The sequence below is a fragment of the Oncorhynchus gorbuscha genome, linkage group LG08 (assembly GCF_021184085.1).
Source record: "Oncorhynchus gorbuscha isolate QuinsamMale2020 ecotype Even-year linkage group LG08, OgorEven_v1.0, whole genome shotgun sequence".
NCBI classification, from domain to species: domain Eukaryota; kingdom Metazoa; phylum Chordata; class Actinopteri; order Salmoniformes; family Salmonidae; genus Oncorhynchus; species Oncorhynchus gorbuscha.
The window spans coordinates 61,492,609-61,519,907 of NC_060180.1; the positions used below are offsets into that span (position 1 = coordinate 61,492,609).

The 27,299-nt window shown below is 42.3% G+C and overlaps 1 protein-coding gene across 1 annotated transcript; it reads left to right on the forward strand.

Annotated features, from left to right (window-relative positions):
- The first annotated feature begins 811 nt into the window (after positions 1-811).
- LOC124040671 (GRB10-interacting GYF protein 2-like) lies at positions 812-27,296 on the forward strand. The gene is made up of 28 exons (XM_046357748.1): positions 812-919; positions 6,367-6,418; positions 6,618-6,771; positions 7,013-7,108; positions 7,287-7,398; positions 7,832-7,940; positions 8,230-8,270; positions 8,402-8,434; positions 9,704-9,910; positions 10,283-10,509; positions 10,771-10,922; positions 12,424-12,593; positions 12,828-13,057; positions 13,383-13,527; positions 13,645-13,811; positions 14,177-14,418; positions 14,789-14,919; positions 15,176-15,276; positions 16,371-16,466; positions 16,635-16,805; positions 18,305-18,538; positions 19,328-19,459; positions 21,027-21,272; positions 22,508-22,704; positions 23,014-23,153; positions 23,428-23,630; positions 24,150-24,297; positions 26,409-27,296. Exons 1-28 carry the CDS (start codon positions 817-819, stop codon positions 26,474-26,476), a joined length of 4,107 nt encoding a protein of 1,368 aa, XP_046213704.1. The 5' UTR covers positions 812-816; the 3' UTR covers positions 26,477-27,296.
- Positions 27,297-27,299: the final 3 nt, after the last annotated feature.

The window sequence follows — 27,299 nt, forward strand, 5'->3', positions numbered from 1 at the left end:
CATGTCGATCTCAAGTGTCAAATTATGTAGCGCTTCCTAGCTAAGCAGTTATCGCGCTTCTGTTTATGATATTGACCACTAGATGTCTCTGTGACACCACAAATAGCACCTCGTTAGTTGCTGTCTTTGATACGTGTATTTGGCTTAGGCAAAGTTTTCCATAATATAAGAAAACGTTTATATATTTTTTAGCATTGTAGCCCATCAGCAATCATTCATATTTATCGTTGAATTTGCTAAATTTTTGTTCACATGATCATGACACGGTAAAGTTAAACAATAACAGGTCATTCATCTGTAAATGTAATCAGACGAAGAGGGGAACTCTGATGTGTATCAAATCAAATTGTATTTGTCACATGCTTCGTAAACAACAGGTGTAGACTAACAGTGAAATGCTTACTTACGGGACCTTCCCAACAATGCAGAGAAAAAAAAGATAAATATATACACGGGGTACCAGTAACGAAGTCTATGTGCATGGGTACGAGGTAACTGAGCTAAATATGTACATGGTAAATAATAAACAGTAGCAGCAGCGTATGTGATGAGTCAAAAGAGTTTGTGCAAAAAGGGCCAATGCATAGATTGTATCATCTTATGTATGCATGCATGATGTTTACAATGATGCACTTAATCAGATGTAATTCTGTAACTTCTACAATATTTGGTCAGAATAAGACTAACATAAGATGTTCTAAAGTCATAGTTTAGTCTACACGTACATAAATCATACAGATACATTCAGTACGATTTGTACTTTGCAAAATATGCTGTCAGCGAATCTTTCTTTGGCATACGGGTCTTTATCGGGATATGTATTGTCATGTGACCCATTCTCAGCCATCTTGTGGAAACGGAGAGAGAGCCACACACAACTCGAATACAAATAAACCCTGTGCTGTCAGTAAAAGCAGAGGTAAGACAGCGAAGATTAAATGCACAGTTTTGCTATAAAATAAAGCTAAACTATCGAAATAAGTATTCACGATGCTAAAGATCCCAGTTTCCGCGAATTCAACGCGTTTATGAGTGTTGTTATACCAGCATGTTTGCTTGGCCTTGAGGCTCCGGCCTCAACTATGTGGTGGCACCGTATTCGGTCCGGAGCGAGATGGGAGGTTTTCCAACGAGAACCTCTTGTAGCGGAAGGCTCGTAGGCCGCACGGAGGTTTGGGGGTTAAGCGTGAACTCGTGTCAGCTCACAATACTTCTGCGATTTTGTAACAGTATGACTCTTTTGTTTGTTTTCCCTTTTGGGAAGCTTAGCATTTTCGTAGAAATGGCCGATCAGTGATCGATCGTTACTGAAAGTTTTTTTAAACAAAGTTCTCTAGTTAGTTATGTCGACCAGTTAGCACAGGTTACTGTTCTAGCTAGCTATATAACAGCGCATCATTATGTATGGATACATACAATAGCTAAAACGTTAACTATTATGCTATCAACTTGATTAACTAGCTAGTTAGCTGTCATGCAGTTACTTAGCTAGCTTGCCAAACAGCTTGGTAGCACATTGTGGCTAGGCTATGTTAAATGTCAGAAGGTTAGCCAACATTTCTTTAGTTGGTTAACGTTAGCTATCTAACGTTTAACTTATTTTATAGCTAATGTCGATTGTCATAACGTTAATTAACATGGCTAGTTTGTTAACGTTAGCTAGTTTGTATTGCCAACTCACTAGCTAGCATCTAGGTAGCTAAAGTTTTGTATGGGAATGTGTGTCTGTGGGATTATCAGGCTAATTATGGCCAGCCATATGGGAAGCTAACGTTAGTTAGCTACTAGCTAGCTACTGTAGCTCATGTGTTGGAATCAATGAGGTAAACCTGTATATAGATCATTGTTTGGAATATATATAACGCGTTTATGCTATTTATTAAACTTAATTAAAAAGTACAGTTTGTTATTTGCCTGACAGCTAATTTGTCAAGTTCCTTATTTTATAATAACGTGATACAATATTGATAAGACATAGACATGCATGTAGAAATCATTTGAGCTTGACATTGAAAGTTTGACTACTTCGAAACCTAACTAGCCAACAGTCCAAATATTAGCTGGTTGAAACTTGAATATTTAACTTGCATTTATATCAGTCACAAACTAAACCATTCATAGACGCTAACTACCTTCAGCCCTATGGACTATAATATAGTATAATCTGATCAGGATTTTTGTTCAGAGTCCCGACGCTCATTAAGAACGTTAAAACCCATCACTTGCGTTACTGTTTTGGAAACCCAAATCAAATATTTTATTTCAGCAACAAATCATTTTCAACAAACAAAATGTTCTATTACTACACAGCTTTATAGCGTTCGGGTTCCCACACGGCCGTATTTCCATTTTTACAGCGCTTGTTTACAGAAGACGGAGGCGTAACTGTTCTAAATAGCCATCTGCGTCTTGAACACCAGTGTGTAAACGGAAGATGGACCCCACAAACGTGTTGTCACTGAAAAATACTCTAGGCTGGTTTACCGGTTAAAACAGTGTACAGTAAGTGTATATTTAGCGTTTGTGAAGTAATTTTGATGTGAAACTAGAGGACTTTGTGTTTCTAGAACCTTATCACAATTGTGAATTTATTCATGTTTAGATTAAGTTTTTGGCTGTTTTGGCTGCTAGAGCCAATTCTCCTTTAAACAGAACATGTACGGGCCTTGGACTATAAGGAGCAGGCTACTGAGAGTGACATAATAAGGCATCTAATCAGTCATTTGTGGCTAGTCTCCATTCTTCACCGGGGCTGTTGTGGTGCAGGATCTCTACAGAAGTTGCAGCTTGATCTTTTTTTGTCACCATAAATAATGAATTAAAATTCTAATGTTGATTGGCTGTAGCCCATATGTGGCTTGCAACAGGTGGGAAGTTCAACAACAAATGCTTTCAGTTTATTCTATAGCTATCTGGCTAGACAGATTGTGGTTTAAACATACCTTTAGGCTGACTAAGGGTCATTACTAAGGGTCACTAACTGATCTGTGAACTTTAGCTACAGTGCCTTAAAGTATTCATACCCCTTGACTTATTCCATGTTTTGATTTATAGCCTGAATTGAACACATATAAATTCTCACCCATCTACACACACTACTCTCTTTTCATAAGTATTCACACCCCTGAGTTATACTTTGTAGAAGCACCTTTGGCAGTGATTACAGCTGTGAGTCTTTTTGGGTAAGTCTCTAAAAGCTTTGCATACCTGGATCGTACATTTGCCCATTATTCTTTTCAAAATTCTTCAAGCTCTGTCAGAATGGTTGTATATCATTGCAAGACAACCATTTCAGGTTTTGCCATGGATTTTCAAGTAGATAAGTCCAAACTGTAACTCTGCCACTCAGGAAAATTCAGTCTTCTTTGTAAACAATTTGAGTGTAGATTTGGCCTTGTGTTTTTGCCCTGCTGGAAGGTGAGTTAATCTCCCAGTGTCTGATGGAAAGCAGACTGACCAGGTTTTCCTCTAGGATTTTGCCTGTGCTTAGCTCCATTCTGTTTCATTTTTTTTATCCTAAAAAACTCCCCAGTCCGTAACAATTACAAATATACCCATAACATGATGCAGCCACAACGATGCTTGAAAATATGGAGAATGGTACTCTGTAATGAGTTATGCTGGATTTGCCTCAAACAATTTTTTTGTCCTGAATACAAAGTGTTAATTGCTTTGCCACCTTTTTGCAGTATTACTTTAGTGCCGTGTTGCAAACAGGATGCATTTTTTTGGAATGTTTTTATTCTCTACGTGCTTCCTTCTTTTCACTCTGTCAATTTAGTTAGTATTGTGGAGTAAGTGTTGTTGTTCCATCCTCACGGCCATTACTCTTTAACTGTTTTAAAGTCATCATTGGCTTAATGGTGAAATCCCTGACTGGTTTCCTTCCTCCGGCAACTGAGTTAGGAAGGACGCCTTTATCTTTGTACTGTGATACTATTGATACACTATCCAAAATGTAATGATTCACTTCATCGTGCTCAAAGGGATATTCAATGTCTGCTTTTTTTTTTTTTTACCCATCCACCAACGGGTGCTCTTTGCGAGGCATTGGAAAACCTCCCTGGTCTTTGCAGTTGAATCTGTTTGAAATTCACTGCTCGACAGAGGGACCTTACAATTATCTGTATGTGTGGGGTACAAAGATGAGGTAGTCATTCAAAAATCATGTTTAACACTTGTGCACACTGAGTCCATTGAACTTGTGACTTGTTAATGACATTTTTAATTCAGAATGTATTTAGGCATGCCATAACAAAGGTGTTGAATACTTATTGACTCAAGACATTTCAGCTCCAGATACTCAACTAGTCTGAAGGACAGTTTTCAGCTATTCTAACATAATTGCAAAAGGGTTTCCTAATGATCAATTAGCCTTTTAAAACAATCAACTTGGATTAGCTAACACAATGTGCCATTGGAACACAGGAGTGATGGTTGCTGATAATGGACCTCTATATGCCTATGCAGGTATTCCATGAAAAATCAGCCGTTTCCAGCTACAATAGTCATTTACAACATTAACGATATCCACTGTATTTCTGATCAATTAGATTTTTTTATGGACAAGAAATGCTTTGCTTTTCAAAAACAAGGACATTTCTAATTAACTGCAAACTTTTGAACGGTAGCGTGTGTGTGTGTATTTTACATATATATGATACCTCAAGGGTTGCGCTACGGGTGTAGGGATGCACAGATGCTACATTTTTGGCCGATATCCGTTATTGTCCTTGCCAAAAAAAACAATACCAATACCGACATCCGGCCGTGATTGGGAGACCCATAGAGCGACACACAATTGGCTGAAATGTTGTATTGAATTAAGAGAACCATCAAGATGATTAACAGTGTTCTGCTCTAAGTTCTGAGTTGTTAGGATCAAGGATTTCTCTGTACTCTGTGCTCCATTTATCTTTCCCTCGATCCTGACTAGTCTCCCAGTCCCTGCCGCTGAAAAACATCCCCGCAGCATGATCACAGCATGATCACCATAGGGATTGTGCCAGGTTTCCTCCAGACATGATGCTTGGCATTCAGGCCAAAGAGTTCAATCTTTGTTTCATCAGACCAGAGAATCTTATTTCTCATGGTCTGAGAGTCCTTTGGCTGCCTTTTGGCAAACTCCAAGTGGGCTGTCATGTGCCTTTTACTGAGGAGTGGCTTCCGTCTGGCCACTCTACCATAAAGGCCTGATTGGTGGGGTGTTGCAGAGATGGTTGTCCTTCTGGAAGGTTCTCCCATCTCCACAGAGGAACTCTGTGACCATCGGGTTCTTGATCACCTCTCTGACCACGGCCCTTCTCTCCTGATAACTCAGTTTGGCCTGGCGGCCAGCTCCAGGAAGGGTGTCGGTGGTTCTAAACTTCTTCCATTTAAGAATGATGGAGGTCACTGTGTTCTTGGGGACCTTCAATGCTACAGAATGATGGAGGTCACTGTGTTCTTGGGGACCTTCAATGCTGCAGAATGATGGAGGTCACTGTGTTCTTGGGGACCTTCAATGCTACAGAAATGTTTTGGTAACCTTCTGCTGATCTGTGCCTTGAAACTCCTTTGACCTCATGACTTGGTTTTTGTTCTGACATGCACTGTCAACTGTGGGACCTTGTATAGACAGGTGTGGACCTTTCCAAATCATGTCCAATCAATTGAATTTACTCCAAGTTGTAGAAACATCTTAAGGATGATCAATGTAAACATTATTCACCTGTGCTCAATTTTGAGTCTCATAGCAAAGGGTCTAAATTCTTATGTAAATATGGTATTTCTTTTTGGTTTTTAAATGTTTCACTCATTTCTAAACATTTTTTTGCTTCGTCATTATGGGGTATTATTGTGTGTAGATTGAGGCAACCAAATATTTAATTCATTTTAGAACAAGGCTGTAAAAAAAAGTCAATGGGTCTGAATACTTTCAGAATGCATTGTACATTTCAGTGCGATTATGAACTGTCAAGAAGTCCTTAATAAAGAAAGCTTTAAAGATATATTTCCTATAGAGACTATACAGTACATAGCTCTGGCAATTACCTAAATAATTGGTATTATGTACCTGACAGAGGATCGGGTGTTGCAATATTTGTCACCATCGAATGACCTTTAAAATCAGAATTTGGGTCTGTAATCTGTGGCATAAAGGGAAATGGGATCGAAGATTTTCAATTCCATCAGCAGATTAATTAGTAATTGCCCTTTTGTGTGTTGATCAAAGAATGTTGAATGATGTCCTTGCATTTTCCTACACCCGCAGTAACATCTGATAAATATGTGTATGTGACCAATACAATTTGATTTGAAGACCTTTCCAATAAAAATATTGCATTGTTAATACATCTAATCATTTTGGCCCTTTCCTTCCAATAGAAGTTCTAGGAAGAATGGCAGAAACTCAGACACTCAACTTCGGACCAGAATGGTTGGTATAGCATCGTGTTAATATGAAATCTTGTTGAGCTGAAATATTGTATTGAATTAAGAGAACCATCAAGTTGATTAACAGTGTTCTGAGTTGTTAGGCTGGTTTGTTTTTTGACACCTGGTGCAGTGTTGAGACCTGCCAGTTGTCCTCTAAACTTCACTTTTGTTTGTCTTTTTCTCCTGTCCCTCTTCACCAGGCTCCGGGCCCTGTCTGGCGGTGGCCATGGGGGTGGTAGCAGCAGTAGCGTTGCCACCTCGCCACCTCTCTCACCTGCAATGCCAAAGTATAAACTTGCAGACTACCGCTACGGGAGAGAAGAAATGCTAGCACTTTATGTTAAGGATAGGGAGGTGAGGCAAAGGGATTCCGATGTGTTCTAAAAGGATGCATAGATACATGATTGGCATACAAATAAAGTGACTTGTATCGGCAGCTTCTGAAAAGTGCCCCAAGACAAAATTATGATTCAGCCTTTTGTGGAGTGAGATTTCTTTAAAATTCAAATATATTGTCACTTTCCTGTAATATGTGTAATAAACCTGACGTTGCAATGGATACTTGCTCATACAATTTCTTCCTTCTCCTTATCAGATCCCTGTAGACCTGCACGATAAGGATTTTCTGCCCATTTTACAAGAGGAGCCCCTGCCACCACTGGCACTTGTAGCATTTACAGAGGAAGAGCAGGTTGGTTCCTTCACTGTTAATTTAGGAAGCCATGTTAGAATGAATATGCTAAATTAACACTGCACCTTTCACCTTACCCTGTTTGTTTGTAACCAAATATAGAGAATTGTTGGTTATAGACAGGTCTGCCCCTCCCTCCCCTTTTTCTTTAATCTTTCTCCCTCCCTCTCCCCCACAGAGAAATTTTTCTATGTCTGTAAACAGTGCAGCTGTGCTCAGGCTGATGGGGAGAGGAGGGGGTCCTGTTGGGCCAGGGGCGCCGAGGGGTCGAAGTACCTCACGGGGTCGAGGTGAGGAAAGAGCCCTATTCTCTCTGTGTCCATCTCAACAGTCTGAAGAGGCTTCCTCTGCTTGTGTCCTCTTCATCTGCGCTAATCAGAAAAACAGACTAGGTGAACTGTTAATTTCTTTCATGTCAATAAAGGAAAGGAGACGAGGAAACTACTTTAGACTATTGGCTGTTGAGACCAGTGATTTATATATAGGTTGAGACCCACCCCTAAGAATCTTAACAATGTCTGCCAGCTTCACAGAAGGGATGTAACCGTAGCACTCTGTTAATAGGCTTGATAATGCTCCTGTCAGCAGAAGCTATCGCAGCTGGTTGAATTCATTTTCACCAGCTAGTTCCAACATTAAAGTGTGGCGTGTATGTTTGAATCCTTTTTAACTGTAATGTGAATTGTGGATTCAAATAAGGTATTTAAAATGTGTGTCTGGTAGGTCGGGGTAGAGGAGACGGAGGGTTTTACCAAAGAAGTTTTGATGACGTGGAAGGAGGCTTTGGACGCGGGGGCAGGGAGATGCACCGCTCCCAGAGCTGGGAGGAGAGGTAATGAACTATCTACTGGAGGCACAAACGTGTAACTGGAATTGTCACGCCCATTAACCTTTGACTTCAATGCATGATTTATGCAAATCTTCATGTTAAGTGGGTGCATCTTAAGATGGGTTCCAGGCTAGTGGAATGAGAATGAGCAAAAGTCATTTGGTTTATGGTGTTGACATATTGTCATGTTTTTGGTTATATCCATCTGTGTTTGACTATCTGCATGCTCAGTCATTAATTTTGTCTTTTCTCCTTTTCAAAGTCATGCTGAGTCTATTTTCTCCCCATCTAGGGGAGACCGAAGGTTTGAAAAGCCAGGTCGAAAAGAGCCAGGTTTGTGCCAATACTTGCTCATCAAATAATCAATGCTGTTTGAATGTGATATAAATAAAATGACGGGTTAAATCATTTACAGGTAATGTAATCACTTTGCTTTCTCTCTCTCTGTTCCATTGACTTGGCAGAAGTTGCTCCTACCCACTTCCTGATGAATCATAGTAAGTTTTCCCTCCAGGGTACTCGTTCGTAAACCGTGCGTACAAAATGGACCCCAAAATGTGCGTGTGCCAGTTTTCACGCAAAAGTTGGAATTTATCAAAACTGAACTTGACGTGAGAATGTGCTTTCCTCCCCGCCAACTTTAAACCATGTGTACGCACAGTTTCTAGTGGTTGAAGTATTCCATTGCAAGAAGGCAGAATTAGCCATGTGCAAATGGTAGCTAAAAAACAGGTAGCTAAATACAAGATGCAGTCATTTCCCATTAGTGAGAGGAGAGAAAAAAAAACATTTATCTTTGCATTTTTAAGTAATTAGAAATAGACATTTATTTTCTATTTCTTTCATTTATATGATCATTGAAGAATCAATTCCTCACCTTTTCTGACTGATCGCTTCATACTCACGAAATTACCTATAGGCCTCCAACAATTTAGGATAGGCTACCATTCGTCCCATCTCTCATTTAATTGGACCTACTTCACAGTAGGAAATAGATGAGCTATTTCAATTATTTTGCTATATGCAATCGGTTCACCTTTTCCATTGGAGTTTGTAGGCTAATAAAGTAATTTCTCGAGTTGACAATATTTCATTTATAAACATAATACATTATACGTATATCATAACCATTGCAGAATGTATTCCTCACCTTTTCTGGCCATGAGTTCATATTCCCAAGGTAGCCATGCAACTAATGACCATGCACATATCTAATATAATTGGGCCTGTTAGATAGGCTATTATAATAAATAAAACCATCTGAAAGGGGTTTAGAACAGAGTAGAATTTAACAGATGAACACAGTTGATCTTTTGATCTACCACTAAGTAAGCCTACTTTAGTATTATTTTCTTTCCGAATAGACAGTTTCAGAGATGGTGGGCGGTGCAACATAATTGAATTTATACGATCTGTTAACAGGTCCACAACAATTCAGAAATGGTCAGATACAGCAATGTCACTGCAAAAAAAATACATTCTGCCAACACCTCCAAAGACATTTGGCTAAGTTTGCTATTGCTATTTACTTGTGGTACCTTTATAGGCTGTACACTACTTAATCAGGAAACAATACAGCTATGCAAATGTTTAGACAACCTCACAACTTATTTACTGTGACCAAGGATACCGTCAGGCTAAAAGTTTGAATCTCATGTATTTCTTGAAATGTATGTATTGAGTCTTTAAAAATATATATATTTTAATAAAAAATGTCAACATTGATGTTATCCTTTTGATAAAATAAAGTTATTCCTTTCCTCCAGTTCGTGCTAACTACGAGGAGGTTGGGACCAGTGTGGGGGGCCTGCCAGTGAGGAAGCATGACTTCACGCGTTCGGAGAGTGAGAACTGGCGCACATCCCGGGATGAAGTGAATGGTGAGGATGGTGAAGAGGGGGGTTGGCGCCTGGCTGGCGCCTTGGCATGTGCCTTGCGACGGGACAGCGACCGGTGGTGCCCCCCGAGTCCAGGTGTGCCCTGTAGTCATCTCACACTGCTGCCACCACAATGTGTCCTGTCATGCGTGTGTGGGTGATGGTTTCAATTGCAGGCCAACCTTGATACAACTCTAAAAGGGAGATTTTTAAAAAAGCTGGTCTTATCCTGAACTCACAAATCACAATGGACACCTCAAATCATACTAAAATCCCTCTCTTGTTCAGGCCTCATGGCCAACCAAATGAGAACAGGTTTTCAACAGGAAATACTCCAATCTGTCCATAGCTTCATAAAAGAAAGCATCACATGCATCTAAGAAACAGCAACATAAAGTGGTCTTCAATGTGAGGGAGTGGCTGGCGTAGAGCTGAGTGACGGGGTCCTTAAACAGCTCTTCTCCTCAGACGGGCCGCGGTCGGCAGGGTGGCGAGAGGCCCACCCAGGGGAGCAGCCGCGGCAGCGCAGGCTCCCTTTCGATGCCAGGGAGGACGAGCGCGGCTACAGGCATCCCCCATCGGCCAGCGGCAGCCTGGAGGAGGATGGAGGGGGCAGCCTGCCAGAATGGTGTCTGGAGGACGCTGAAGAGGAGACGGGCACCTTCGACTCTTCTGGAGCCTTCCTTTCGCTCAAGGTTCGAGTGAGTGAATAGTCAGTTTAGTCAGTCTAACGAACATCACTTGTTAATGGGTGCTGGGCCAAAGAAATGTTTAAGAAATTAGTAGGACCTGCACACATGATTTGAAGTCTACCAAGTAGTTATACAATGATTTGTTTTCCCCGAAGGGCAATTTGTTTGCTGCAATTACAAATATGGCATCGGAGCACTGTGAGATGTGGAACTCTGCCAGGCTGCTATGAGAAGGATATATATATATATATATCTCCCCCACAGAAAGCTCCCAAGGAGCCCATCCTGGAGGAGGCAGAGCTGGACTTCAGACCCCTGGAGGAATGTGACGAGGGTCTGGAGGAGGACGGACACCCCCGGGAGACCAAAGACACAGACGGAGAGGCCAGGAGAGAGCCCATCAGAAAACAGGGTGAGTTAACTTCTTATGGCTGCAATCCCGTTAACGGGAGCGACATGACAACAGCCAGTCAAAATGTAGGGCACCATTTTCAAAACATCAAATCTCAATTAAAATTCCTCAAACATGTATCTCATACCATTTTAAAGCTATTCCCGTTGTTAATCCCACCACAGTGTCCGATTTCAAATATGCTTTACAGCAAAAGCACCACAAACGATTGTTAGGTCACCACATAGCCACAGAAAAACACAGCCATTTTTTTCCCAGACAAAGAGAGGAGTTTCGAAAAGCAGAAATGGAGAAAATTAATCACTGACCTTTGATCTTCATCAGATGACACTAATAGGACTTAATGTTACACAATACACGTATGTTCTGTTTGATAAAGTTCATCATAAATGTAGATGATAATACAAGTTATACACTTGGAATTATAGATATACCACTCCTTAATGCAACCGCTGTGTCTGATTTCAAAACAACTTTACGGAATAAATAAGCCAGCCATGCAATAATCTGAGACGGTGCTCAGAAAAATGTCACAATAGCCACCATGTTGACGTCAACATAAGAAATTGCATGATAAATATTCCCTTAACTTTAATGATCTACCACAGAAAGCACTCCAGGAATCCCAGGTCCACAATAAATGTTTGTTTTATTTGATAATGTCTGTTATTTATGTCCAAATACCTTAGTTTGTTAGCGCGTTTGGTATACACATCCAAACCCTCATTCTGGTCAGTGTTAAATCGGACAAAAACTTAAAGAAGTTATATTACAGGTCGAAGAAACATTTCAAACTAAGTACAGAATCATTAATTAGGATGTTTTTAACATATAGCTTCAATAAAGTTCCAACCGGAGTATTCCTTCTTGTCTTCATGAGCAATGGAACGCAAGTGAATACCATGAGGAATAAGCGTGATCAGAAAATGGCTGCTTGATAGACAGACACCTGATGCATTCTGCTCTCATTCACTCCCACAACACCATAAAGTCTCATTAAAATGTATATTATTGGTTGACATCTAGTGGAACCCCTAGGCAGTGCAACATCATTAATAGCTCAAGGGGATTTCATTGGAGACTCTGAATATATATACAAAGCTCAGATTTCTCACTTTTTCTTCCTGTTTTGATTTCAACTCAGGATTTTGCCTGCCACATGAGTTCTGTTACACTAACAGACATCATTCAAACAGTTTTAGCTTCTTTAGAGTGTTTTCTATCCAATACTAATAATAATATGCATATATTAGCAACTGAGACTGAGGAGCAGGCCGTTGACTTTGGGCAACTTATTCATCCAAGCTACTCAATACTGCCCCCCCCCATCCATAAGAATTTAAAAGTGGAAACTGTCCGGCATACTGTATTTTTGCTCTCAATACTAAACTGTCTATGTGGAGATAAACATTGATTCATGTGTCTTGTTTTTGTCTCTAGATGTGGGGAGAACGATAGAGGCGGCGCCCCCTGCTCCCTCTCCTACTGAGCCCCTGCCCCCCCAGCCAGCCCGATAGAGTAGAGGACCCTGAGGGGCCATTGGAGAAGCCACTTGAGCGACCCCCTGCCCCGGAACACAGGCCAGAGGGCAACAAAGTCCCCCTGCACACCCCCATGTCCAACACAATGCTGGACTCTCTCTCCATCCCCCACACTGTTGCACACACTCTCACAGGTAGGTTTACATACAAGCAGTGGAGGAATGCAGTCAAATCTCCCACATTTGTGCCCTCTTGAGGCTGTGTTTGGTGACGTATTGTTGCGTCTTTCTTTAAACCACCTTTGAGTAAATGACACTTTTGTTTTCCGCAGTAACCTTGTGCTTAAATTATACACACAGGATTGCATGTAGTTTGAGATTGTCGTCTGTGAGAGACTAACCCCACACCCTCTTGCCTCTCCTGTCCAGTGTCGGCCCCGTCGTCCACCATCCAGATGCAGCAGAAGCCCCTGGATGTTCCCGTGGCCGTGCCCGCTCCGCTGCCCTTCAGTGCTAGCCTCAGGCCCCAGAGCACATCTATCATGGCTGCTAACAATATGGCCACCAGCACGGGCCTCATGGCGCCCATTGGAAGGCCCACGGCCATGCCACCACACCACACTATGGATGAAGATGAGGGACTGAAGCACTTTGAACAGGTTAGTGGACAATGACTACGGTTTCTGGAAGTTATTGGTTACAGAGCTGCATGTTGAGCAAGTTAGTAAAAGTTACCAAGCTGGTTTTGGTGTTACTGAATTTCGAGCATGTCTGGACTTGAAACGTGCAGTGTGGGTTCATTTTTGGAACACGTCAAGAATATGGAGAGGGTGTTTATTGAATTATAATGAAATGATTGCAATTTTTCTATCTCTCTCCCTGCAGTAAACTGAGATAGTGGTGTTTGTTTTGGGATACTGTCATGGTGCTCTACATGTACTCCCTGAATGAACAATACAATTTAACTCTCGCTCGCTTTTATAGGAGGCAGAGAAGATGGTGGCGTATCTACAGGACGGTGATGACCGGCTGGCTGCCAAGAGCTCAGCTACCAAACCAGCCGGCCTGCCACTCACACATGAGGCTGCTCTGAAGTGGTTTTATAAAGACCCTCAGGGAGAGATACAGGGTGAGACAGAGTGAGGGGAACGGGGCTTCTCTGAATGAAAATCTGCATACACTGCATCCAGTAAATGGAGAAATTTCAGTGACTTTGTCAAATCGAATAATGTCTCCCTCTCTCCAGGTCCGTTCAGTAACCCGGAGATGACAGAGTGGTTCCAGGCGGGCTACTTCACCATGACCCTGCTGGTGAAGAGAGGCTGTGACGAGGTCTTCCAGCCCCTGGGTGAGATCATCAAGATGTGGGGCAGGGTGCCCTTCGCCCCCGGCCCAGCACCGCCACCCCTACTGGTAACCATCACACACCTGAGCTCCATCCAGCATTCTAAAATTCACTACTTTGTATTATCCTAAAATTAATCCTAATTAGTCTATGAGCAATTCAAAATGTTTCCGATGCACCTCGCACCATCTGCATCGTCTCATGGTCAAAGCAAGTTTATGTTTAGCTTAGGGCACGTTCAGAAGGCAAATGTTGTGACGTTGCCATTCCTTATTCTAAGTCAGAGGCTTGTTCACTCTACATAACATATTGAACGTTCCACAACATTGTGCCATGCTGAATGCAGCCCGGGTCGGTGTCCCTTTGCCTGTGTTGTGGCTCTACTTCTCTGTCCCCTTGCCGATCCTATGTCTTACTCTGCCTGTCTCCCCAGGGTGATGCCGGGGACCAGGAGCGTCTGAAGCGGCAGCAGGAGCTGACGGCCCTCAACCTGTACCAGCTGCAGCAGCTGCAGTACCAGTACCTGTTGAGGCAGCAGTACGCCCAAGCCCTGGCCCAGCAGAAAGCCCAGGCCCTCAGCTCAGCACCACACCAGCAGCAGCAGCAACAGCAGCAGCAGATCAACCTGCTCCTCCAGCAATACCAGGCCCTCAAGATGAGGTCAGCAGAAAACACGTAAGCATATCTGCACAAACACCTCTGCTGCAATACCAGGCCCTCAAGATGAGGTTGGAGACACAGCTTCCGCATTACTAGGCCCTCAAACACTCTCACTTGGCTCCACCCCCTTACTAGAACTGACTTTGCTGATAGCTACTTTGAGAAAAAATATGCTTACTATGACAGATATGTGGTTGTCCCACCCAGCTATATTAAGATGAATGCACTAACTGTAAGTTACTGACTGATGAAGACATACTCGCACACTCAATATTACACGGGTTCTCCTCAAACATCTTTCACTGTGGGCATTATTCAATGCCGTGTCAACCTACTGGTGTGTTCTGGTTATTTATGCCATTTCTGTGTTTGGCTCCCTGTGTAGAACATCTGAGTCTCTCTTACCTCCTGTGACTCGGTCCATGTCTGTACCAGAATCCCAGGGTTCTGTGTGGGAAATGCAGAACACCTCTCAGGCCTCCTGCACATCAAACATCCAGCAACCCACACCCAGTGGTAAAACTTAATGCAGAACACACACTGAAAACATTAGCACTCGTTTTGTTTTGGGCTGATGTTTATAACCAATTTAGCTTTTGAAAGTTTGAGTATCTGAACCTCTTCAATGACAGCAAAAGACAGTGCTCCTCAATTCACCAAAAAGTGGAGAAAGCTCAAAATCATATGAATTGTAGGGAATGAATGGGGATCAATGATATATAATGACCATCCATCCAGCCTTACTAACTGACTGTTTTGTGTGCCTGTGCAGCGTGGGAGGGCAGCAGTGTGTGGGATCTGCCCATAGACTCCATGGCCCAGGCCCCCACCATAGAACAGATGCAAAACCTGGAGAAGAATAAGGCTGCTAAGGTAAGAGCACCATATTTTCTATACTTATGCAATCCTAAGTTGTAGATCTTTATGAAGTGCCTGGGGCTAGGGCTCAATGTGGGGAATTGGACTGTTTTTAAACACTTTTAAAGGTTTAGCGTTATGAATTGCCACAAGCAGCAATAAGACTGTGCCTGAGTATCTGTGCATGTGCTTCACTCAGTGGTGTAAAGTACTTTACTATACCGGACAAAAATATAATCGCAACATTTTAAAATGTTTTTCATGAGCAGAAACTTTCCATACAAACAAAAAGCATATTTCTCTCAAATTTTATGCACAAATTTGTTTACATCCCTGTTCGTGAGCATTTCTCCTTTGCCAAGATAATCCATCCACCTGATGGGTATGGCATATTAAGAAGCTGATTAAACAGCATGATCATTACACAGGTGCACCTTGTGCTGGGGACAATAAAAGACCTCTCTAAAATGTGCTGTTTTGTCACACAACACAATGCCACAGATGTCTCAAGTTTTGAGGGAGCATGCAATTGGCATGCTGACTGCAGGAATGTCCAACAGAACTATTGCAAGAGAATTGAATGTTCATTTATCTACCATAAGTTGCCTCCAACATTGATTTGAGAATTTGGCAGTACATCCAACCAGGCGCACAACCGCAGACCATGTGTAACCACGCCAGCCCATGTCTGAGTATTGGAGTGTGCCCCTGGCTATCCATAAATAAAATGGTGCTGTCTGGTTCGCTTAATATAAGGAATTTGAAATTATTTATACTTGAACTTTCGATTATTAAGTAAAATCAAATACGTTTAGACTAACTTGTATTTTACTGGATGACTTTCACTTTTTTTTGGTCATTTTCTGTTAAGGTATCTTTCCTCAAGTGTGACAATTGGGTACTTTTTCCGCCACTTGCTTCACTCTGCTACAACGTGGTAGCTACTGGACCAAAACAGCAGGGAATTTTTGCCTTGTACTTTAACGTTCTTAGTTGTATGTGGAAATCGGCCCGACAATGCAGTTTACATCGTGCATCGCTGAGTTATGTGAAAAGGTGTTTTTTATGTGGTTGTGATTTACTTATTAACTGTAAATATCTTTGATCAGCTGGAGCTGGAGCGGGGTGAGGCAGAGCTGAGTGCCAAGAGGGAGGAGGAGGAACACAAACGCCAGGAGGAGGAGCAGCTAGCACGTCAGAAACAGGTGGGGGGGGTTCATTAGACTGTTGCCTGCTGAAATATGCATGTCAGCTTTGTTGATGTTCAATATATGATTGCCTAGAGTTGCAGGACCCATTAGCCTGTAAATTCCTAAGAGGAGGCTTTCATTTATGTTTTATGCAACTTATTTGATAGATTTCTCTATCCACAGGAGGAGGCATTGAAGAGGCAGCGGAAGCAGCAGCAGGAGGAGGCACAGCGCCAACAGAAAGAGGAGGAAGAGGAACGGCATGCTCAGGAGGAGGCCCTCCGCAGACTGGAGGAGAGGAGGAGGGAGGAGGAGGAGGAGAGGAAGCAAAGGGAAGAGTTCCTCCGCAAACAGGTGCTGGGTTTCACAATAAAGACCAGTACAGGATCTTCTTCAGTAGGCACCAAATAGAACAACATTTAGTACAACGGGAAGGAACAACCTGGTTTTCGATAAGAATTACTCAATATTTTGCTACTGTGTGCCTAATGAATACGACCCTGCCCTTATTGTTTGGGACAGGTGATACCAAATGCAAATTTCCACATACAGGTGTAGGATCTTAACCTCTTGCTCCTACCTGGCACGCAGGTGTCCCATCTAGAGCTCTGGAAATGCAAATGCTCTACGCTAAATGCTAATAGTATTAGTTAAAACTCAAACGTTCATTAAAATACACATGCAGGGTATTGAATTAAAGCTACACTCGTTGTGAATCCGGGCAACAAGGCAGATTTTTAAAATGCTTTTCGGCGAAAGCATGAGAAGCTATTATCTGATAGCATGTAATACCCCAAAAGACCCGCAGGGGACGTAAACAAAATAATTAGCATAGTCGGCGCTACACAAACCGCACAAATAAAATATAAAACATTCATTACCTTTGACCATCTTTTTTGTTGGCACTCCTAGATGTCCCATAATCACTATTGGGTCTTTTTTTTTCTCGATTAAATCAGTCCATATATAGCCTAGATATCGATCTATGAAGACTGTGATAAACGGAAAAAAATGGCGTCTTATAACGTAACGTCCTTTTTTTAAATAAAAAAAGTTGACGTAAACTTTCACAAAACACTTCGAAATACTTTTGTAATGCAACTTTGGGTATTAGTAAACGTTAATAAGTGATCAAATTAATCACGAGACGAAGTGTTTTCTATAGGGGTCCGTCTTGAAATACTGTCCGTGTATTTCTCAACCAAAATATCCGGTCGGAGACCTGAAGAAAAAGCCTGTCTCTTGTTCGTTTGACCAAGAAACAAAGAATTGGCAAATGACAAGACTGACATTGTGTGGAAGCTGTAGGTACTGCAACCTCAGCCCTATTTAATGTCGTTCGCCCATAACAATGGGTTGAAGCGGCGGATGGATATATTTTTCCACTTTCAGTGATCAGATTTTCCTGCACTTTTCGGTGAAACGCACGTTCTGTTATAGTCACAGCCGTGATTTAACCAGTTTTATAAACATCTGAGTGTTTTCTATCCACACATACTAATCATATGCATATACTATATTCCTGGCCTGAGTAACAGGGCGCTGAAATGTTGCGCGATTTTTAACAGAATGTTCGAAAAAGTAGGGGGTAGGAGTAACAGGTTAATTTGATCTGTATTGTCACAGCAACATAATTCAGCAGCAACAAGATTTTTATTTTGTCCATAGTGTTGCTTGCTTGGTGGTTAGGCTATTAGCTGGCCTAAAGTAGGCTTCATGAAATATGCAATACTGATAATATAACTGTGTTAGTTTGTTTTTTCTTTGAATTTATGTAAATCAGAAAGCACATCTGCATTTCTCAATAAAGTTGGACCTATTTAAAAAAGAAACATGTTATCGTTCCTCCTTAGGAAGAGGAGCGCCGAAAGCAGGAGGAGCTGGAGGCCCTGAGGAGGCATGAGGAAGAGAAGCGGCAAGAGGAGGAGGAGGCAGCGGCTGCGGTGGCTTTGGTACGGCAACAGCAGGAGGAGGCGAAAAGGAGGGAGCAGGAGGCGGCGAGGCAGCAGGAGCTAGCCAGACAGAGGCAGCAGCAGCAGGAGGCACTCCGCCGACTACAGCAGCAACAGCAGCTAGCCCAGATGAAGGTAACTAACAGTATAACACCTTAATAAGACACCTAACACTACAACAGCTAGGTACCATCGACTGCACAATTAGTGATGGGGGGGGGGGGATTGATAGGGGATGTTATTTTTTCTTTATCGTTTTGACAATATTGCAATATTATTTTTGCGCTAGTTGGCTGTAACTGCACAGCTTATTCTCCATCTTTTTAAGTTGGGAGCCAATTCGTTTTCAGCACTTATTTCCATGACTGATTTAAAACTCGTTTTGTCATGGCTTTGTCTTGTCCCTCTGCAGCAGACATATGGTGAACAATATGTTTGGAACATCAAATTGCAATAAAAAGAGTGTCGAATCGCAATACATATAGATTCGCATTGCATATTGTGTCTGCACCAAAGAATCGTGATAATACTGTATCGTGAGGTCCCTGCCAATTCCCAGCCCTATACACAATACTATATTATATAAAGTCTGCCTTAGGAAAGAGGTCTTTTGACCTCAATGGGACTTCCTGATTAAATAAAAATATAGCCTATAACCTATATAGCCTATAACAATGTAACAATATAGCCTATAAACAATGCACTATCCTACTAACAATAATTGAGGTCAGGATATCAGAAATACTGTATTTGACCTTTTAATTGAACATTAAAATGGGGTGTTGGCCTTTTGGTCTGGTATTTATTGTGCTAATCACATACATGAGTTACTGTATGTGAATATTTCTTTGTCATGGATACAGCCCTGACTGTCCTGCTTGCCGTTCTATCACTGACTAACCAAATCTTTGTCCTGTCCCATAGCTGCCGTCTTCCTCTAAGTGGGGCCAGCAGTCAGCAGTCACGGCAGCAGCCATCTCTCAGTCCCAGAACGCGCTGTCGCTCGCTGAGATCCAGAAAGTGGAAGAGGAGAGAGAACGACAGGCACGAGAGGAGGTAAGCGCAGCTACAGTCAAAGTATTACGTTTAACATGGGTGACACTCCTTAAATCTCTTTTGGCTGCAATCCCGTTAACGTGATCGATATGACAACAGCCAGTGAAAGTGCAGGGCGCCAAATTCAAAACAACACAAATCTCATAATTAAAATTCCTCAAACATACATCATACAACATACATTACCGTTTAAAGGTAATCTTGTTGTTAATCCCACCAGTGTCCAATTTTCAAATATGCTTTACAGCGAATGCACCACAAACGATTATGTTAGGTCACCACCAACTCACAGAAATTCTGCCATTTTTCCAGCCAAGGAGAGGAGTCACAAAAAGCACAAATAGAGATAAAATGAATTACTAACCTTTGATCTTCGTCAGATGACACTCATAGGACTTCATGTTACACAATTACATGTATGTTTTGTTTGATAAAGTTCATATTTATATTTAAAAAATCTCAGTATACATTTGCCTGTTACGTTCACTAGTTCCAAAAACATCCGGTGATAGAGCCACATCATTTTACAGAAATACTCATTCTAAATGTTGATACATACAATTGTTAGACATGGAAATATAGATATACCTCTCCTTAATGCAACCGCTGTGTCAGATTTCAAAAAAAGTTTCCGGAAAAAGAAAACCATGCAATAATCTGAGACTGCACTCAGAAAAAAAGAATACAATTATCCGCCATGTTGGGAGTCAACAGAAATAACATTAAATATTCCCTTACCTATCTTCATCAGAATGCACTCCCAGGAATCCTAGTTCCACAATAAATGTTTGTTTTTGTTCGATAATATCCATTATTTATGTCCAAGTAGCACGTTTAGTACACAAATCCAAACGCTCGTGCAGTTCCAGCCGAACGTCAGACAAACTTCAAAAAGTTATATTACAGATCTTAGAAACATTTCAAGCTAAGTATAGAATCAATCTTTAGGATGTTATCATAAATCTTCAATAACGTTCCAACTGGAGAATTCCATTGTCTGTAGAAAAGCCATGAAACGCAGGTCGCTATCATGTGAAATGCGCGTGACCAGGACCTGGCTCTCTGCCCGACCACTGACCCAAACAGCTCCCATCTGGCTCCACATAACAGTAGAAGCCTCATTCAAGTTTCTAAAGACGGTTGACATTTAGTGGAAGCCTTAGGAAGTGCAACAACCAATATCCCACTGTGTATTCAATAGGGTCTGGGTTGAAAGTCGACCAATCTCAGATTTTCCAATTCCTGGTTGGATTTCTTCTCAGACATCATTCAAACAGTTTTACAAACTTCAGTGTTTTCTATCCAATACTAATAATAATATGCATATATTAGCAACTTGGACTGAGGAGCAGGCCGTTTTACTCCGGGCAGCTTTCATCCAAGCTACTCAATACTGCCCCTGCAGCCATACCAATTTCTTGTACCTGTTTTGATACGATTTTCTGGATGATAATGAGTTTTCCCACTTAGCACTAAGGTAGCATGAAATAGAATTGTTCTACAAATCCATCATGCTTTATATCCTAGATCCGTAATCATGAACCCCCCTCTCTCTCCACCCATGCAGCAGCGGCGTCAGCAGGCGGAGCACCTGAAGCTCCTGCAGCAGCAGGCCCTGCAGGAGGCCCGGAATCCCCAGGCCAAGCTCTCTGGCTGGGGAAGCGTGGCCAAGCAGCCGGCCACGACAAAGTCCCTGCTGGAGATCCAGAGAGAGGAGGCCCAGCAGGTGAAGCAGAGGAAGGAGCAGGGGGCTGGGGGCCAGCAGTCCAGTCACCCCACAGTCACCCAGCAGAACCGTGCACAGAACAGAGCTGTGAGTTGGTTCGCTCGATCATTCATTCATTCATAGTCTTCGATATCATGTATTTGGCGATGTGCTTATACTGTTGTCTAAAAATGGGACCCACGGACGTTTCAAAATGTGTGTAGTTGTGAACTAGCTCACCTAATTCAGCTAATCAAGAGCTTGATGGTTATTTGACATGTTGAATCAGGTGTACTAGCTATTCCTCTTAACTTCTTGATGCACCTATCCCGGTTGCGGGATCATTTTCATCAGCATCCGCTGAATTGCAGAGCGCCACATTCAAATTAAATTCCTAAAAATATTTCATTTTCATGAAATCATAAGTGCAATATAGCAAAATACAAAACACTGGCGTGTCAGATTTCAACAAAGCTTTTCGGCGAAAGCATACCAAGCTTTTATGTAAGAACATCTCTCAGTAGACAATATATTACAAACAGCTTGCAGCAAAGTAGATTGGTCACGAAAATCAGAAAAGCAATCAATTAAATCGCTTACCTTTGATCTTCGAATGTTTGCACTCACGAGACTCCCAGTTACACAATAAATGTTCCTTTTGTTCCATAAAGATGATTTTTATATCCAAAATAACTCCATTTGTTTGGCGCGTTATGTTCAGAAATCCACAGGCTCGAGCGGTCACGACATCGCAGACAAATTCCAAATAGGGTCCGTAATGTCAGACGTTTTTATAATCAATCCTCCGGTTGTTTTTACAATATATAATCGATAATATGTCAGCCGGAATGTAGCTTCTGGCACCCAGCAATCCACTGACGCGATGGGTTCTTTCTCGCTAGTTTTTCAAAATAAAAGCCTGAAACTGTCTAAACACTGTTCATTTTTGAGGAAGCCATAGGAAAAGGAATCTGGTTGATATCCCTTTAAATGAAGGCAAGACATCCAATGGAACAGAGAGCTATCAGGAAAAATAGCACTTGTTGGATTTTCCTCAGGTTTTCGCCTGCAATATCAGTTCTGTTATACCCACAGACGATATTTTGACAGTTTTGGAGACTTTAGTGTTTTCTATCCTAATCTGACAATTATATGCATATTCTAGATTCTGGGCTTGAGAAATTGGCCGTTTCAAATGGGTATGTCTTTTAGCCAAAAACAAAAATACTTCCCCCTACACTGAACAAGTTAATCAAAGACAACCCTGTTTGAATACTACTTGGACGTAATGACACTGGTCTGACCAGGTTGGGTCTCTCTTTCTCTAACCCCTCTTTCCCAAGACCACCGCTCTGAGCCCCTCAGTGTGGGGCTCGGTGGCCACCAGCGGCGGGGCTCCTAACTGGGGCGGTGACAGCAGCATCTGGGGCGACAGCACCAACTCCAACATGGGCTTCTGGGAGGAGGAGGTGGCCCAGGCACCACCCCCCGCCAGGAAGCCCAACGCTCAGAAGAACAACAAGGGCAACGCCAACCTCAGGTACAACCTCAGGACACTTTTACAGCTCGCAACTGATTGACAGTTTATATTTTGGCTGCTGGACTCAAGGAAGGTGGTTTGAAGGACAATTTTATACCACTAATATTTGTTTTATTTATTAATGGCAGAGTCCTAGATTCTGCTGAAGTTTACGTTTCACTTAGTCGTATGTTGTCAACACACTAAGTGAAAATTCCACGGAAGTGGAAGTATGTTCAAATTAGGCTGATATAATTTAATACCATGGATCACTTAGTTGTTCAAAAGGAAGTCGGTGTATCTAATACTGTGTGGTAACTGTGTGAGCAGCAGTCGGGCCAATAAGAAGGTGGAGGAGGAGGAGAAGCTGCTGAAGTTGTTCCAGGGGGTTAATAAGAGACAGCAGGATGGCTTCATGCAGTGGTGTGAGAAGACCCTGCACACCCTCAACACTGCCAACAACCTGGATGGTGAGTGTGTGTATATGTATGTGCGTGTGATATATATATATATACCCACCCTCAACACCGCCAACAACCTGGACTGTGAGTCTCTATAACGTACTATACAAACCAACAATCTAGGTGTCTGATATGGCACCCTATTCACTATGGACCATGGTCAAACAGTGCACTTTTTAGGGAATACGATTCCAATTCTAAAGGGAACTCAAACCTAAAGTAATCTTTACTGTGTGATCCCATCTTTAAAAGTCACCTGCCCCTCTTCCTCCTCTGGCTGCAGTCCCAACATTTGCATCCTTCCTGAAGGAGGTGGACAGTCCGTACGAGGTGCACGACTACGTGCGCGCCTACCTGGGGGACACGTCCGAGGCCAAGGAGTTTGCCAAACAGTTCCTGGAGCGCCGTGCCAAGCAGAATGCCAACCAACAGAAAGCGCCCCCGGCCCCGCAGAACCAGCAACCAACACTAAAACAGCAACAGCAGGTGAGCGAGACACAGCAGAACAGGTCATTGGTGTGACTTTGGTCTAGTGGTAACATTCCTGTCCCCCCCCAGAGACCGGGGTTCAATCCCTTCAATCTGTCTCCCACCTGCCTGTACCCTCTTTGATTTTCTCCCTGTCTAAATAGTCAAAAATTACCCCAAAAAATACATTCCATTGGAGAGTTATGTTGTAGTCTAGTCAGAAAGATCGAATTGTACAGATTCCCCTGCTTTCCCATGTTGTCCTGGTCACATCCCTGGGTCTTGATGAGCAGTTTGTGTGTCGAGTCAGGTGTGTCGGTTCTAAGCTGGATCAAAAGTTCTCCCATAACAAGGTTGGTCAGTGACCACTGTTCATTGGCTTTCAAAATGTTACTTTGGACCATCATGTAGAGAGAGAGAGAGAGACCTAATATTGCTGGACCATAATATTTCAGAAATCCATACATTAATCAATACCCTGCTACCAATGTTAGTAGTTATCTGACCCCTCATTTGCTTTGTGACTCTATTTCCCAGGATTCAATGTGGGGTGTAAGCGGGACAGGCTCTCCTCTGTACCAGTCAAACCACACCAGCCTCCAGCAGCAGGCACGCTTTGAGACCGTCACCTCAGGGAAGAAGAAGAAAAAGCAGAAGATGGTCCGGGCAGACCCCAGCCTGCTAGGTGAGGAATAGACTATTAAAGCACTGTTTGTCAATGTTTTTTTGTGGTACTTTAACTCCTTTTTCTCCACAATTTTGTGATATCCAACTGGTGGTTACAGTCTAGTCCCATCGCTGCAACTCCCCTACGGACTCGTGAGAGACAACGGTCGAGAGCCATGCGTCCTCCGAAACATGACCCTGCCAAGCAGCACTGCTTCTTGACACATTGCTTGCTTGACCCGGTTGCCAGCCGCACACCAATGTATCGGAGGAAACACTTCCAGCTGGCGACCGAAGTCAGCATGCCCAGCTCGCCATAAGGAAATCCCAGCCGGGCCAAACCCTCCCCTAACCCGGACGACACTGGGTCAATTGTACCCCGCCTCATGGGTCTCCCAGTTACGGCCGGCTGTGACACAGCCTGGGATTGAACCCGGGTCTGTAGTGATACATCAGGCACTGCGATGCAGTGCCTTAGACCGCTGCGCCACTCGGAAGGCCTGTCAATTCGTTTTTTTTTATCGACTTTCTAAATCTCTTCTCATATTTGATACAGCTTTAGCTGGCAACCCAGAGCATGAACCATCCACCAATAGTGTGTTTAAAGAAACAGTGCTACACCAAGACATTCTAGTGAAAAGCCGTAACAGCAAGAAAGCTGAATAGCCAATGTTTATATGGCTGAGAGCAGGCGGGCGTCTTGGCCAATCCCATTCACGTTGAAATGCTGTGTAACGTGGATGCTAAGCCATTCGTCAATCACTACCCTCTAGAAAGTCAAGGTATTCGTCAAACTTTTTTCCTTAAAAGTACGCAATGTCACGATTACAAAGCTATGCGATATTAACTTCTTGACGCACCCATCCTGTTAGCGGGATCATTTTCGTCAACATCCGCTGAATTGCAGAGCGCCAAATTCAAATTAAATTACTGAAAATATTTCATTTTCATGAAATCACAAGTGCAATATAGCAAAAAACAGCTGAGCTTGTTGTTAATCCACCTGGCGTGTCAGATTTCAAAAAAGCTTTTCGGCGAAAGCATACCAAGCGTTTATGTAAGGACATTAGTCTCTCAGTAGACAAAACATTACAAACAGCAAGCAGCAAAGTAGATTGGTCACGAAAGTCAGAAAAGCAATAAAATGAATCGCTTATCTTTGATCTTCAGATTCTTGCACTCACGAGACTCCCAGTTACACAATAAATGTTCCTTTTGTTCCATAAAGATTATTTTTATATCCAAAATACCTCCATTTGGTTGGTGCATTATTTTCAGAAATCCACAGGCTCAAGCGGTCACTACAACGCAGACGAAAATTCCAAATAGTATCCGTAATGTTTGTAGAAACATGTTAAACGTTTTTTGTAATCAATACTCAGGTTGTTTTTACAATATATAATCAATCATATTTCAACCGGAACTGTAGCTTCTTCAATAGGAGAGAGAGATATGTCTGCTCCAAGCTGTTGCGCATGCAAAACGCTGGCACTCAGCCATACAATGACGCGATGTGATCTTTCTCGATCATTTTTCAAAATAAAATTCTGAAACTATGTCTAAAGACTGTTCACACCATGGGGAAGCCATAGGAAAAATAATCTGGTTGATATCCCTTTAAATGGAGCGAAGGCAGGCAATGGAACAGAGAGCTTTCAGGAAAAACAGCACTTCCGGTTGGATTTTCCTCAGGTTTTCGCCTGGAATATCAGTTCTGTTATACTCACAGACAATATTTTGACAGTTTTGGAAACTTTAGTGTTTTCTATGCTAATCTGACAATTATATGCATATTCTGGGCCTGAGAAATAGGCAGTTTCATTTTGAGTACGTTTTTCATCCAAACATCAAAATACTGCCCCCTACAATCAAGAGGTTTTAAGGAGAAAAAGTTGATAACCTCAGAAAAGATCTGTACTGTTGTACATCTTGTTCACGTAATTCATGCTGGTGTTGGGTTGTTAAGCCAGCGCCCAAATGATTCCCATTCACTCCTGTGCACTCCTTGACTCAGAATGTGCTGTTCTCATTGGCGTTACGACTAATGCTAATTGGATTAGCATCTCTTCTGACTACCACATGCATACCTCTCATACTAAATTAACTTTCCCTATTCTCTCATCTTCCCAGGTTTTTCTGTGAACGCGGCATCTGAGAGGTTGAATATGGGTGAGATCGAGACGGTGGAGGACTTTTAAAGGGACTGCTCTGCTGCCAACCCCACTGACCATATCGTTCTGAACAGCTGCCATTGTACCCCCTACAACCACCACCTTCACACCCCAATGTCCCTTTCCTTTTGTGAACAGCATCCTCTTTCCGTTCTGTTTTGTACTTTAATTTAACAGTTGTCATTGGAAGCTGGGGACGCTTTCCAGTGCTAGAGGACCCCTCAAAAACATCCCTAATGAGTATTTTTTCCCTATGTGAGACAGGGAGAAGGCTAACGAAGCAGCCAAACAATCAAACGGAACCATAAAAACCAACCAAGCATTGAATCGAACAACAAATCAATCAATGTAAAGGCCTAATCTGACTTCTCCCAAAGAAAAGAGCTGAGGGCAGGACATGGATGTCTCTCCCTGTCTGTGGTCGGTTGTTCAGTCCCCTCCTAGTATCTTGTCTGAAAGTATGCAGAAGAGAGAAGTTACCTGATGCAATCTTCTCCCCATGAAGTTGAACGCATTGGGGGGGATAGAACTTTTTTCTGTTTTGTTATTTTTATTTATTGAATGTTTTTCTCCCCCTCTTTTCTCCTCCTTCCTTCACTCCTGTTTGTGGATGGTGGTGGTATTGTAGGAGCCAAGGATGTGTGTGCCCACTGATGTCCTGTTTTAAGGATATGTTTGACCGTTCCAAGTAGTTATCCATTTCTTGTAAAATACTAGGCTGTTTAAAGAATAACCTTTCAATTCTGCATCTGTATTATAATATATGAAAATGATGAACTACTGGAGTCATACTTTTCTATTGCGGTATGAAATAAAACAGTCTCTTGTGTGGGCTGTTCACACCTCTCTT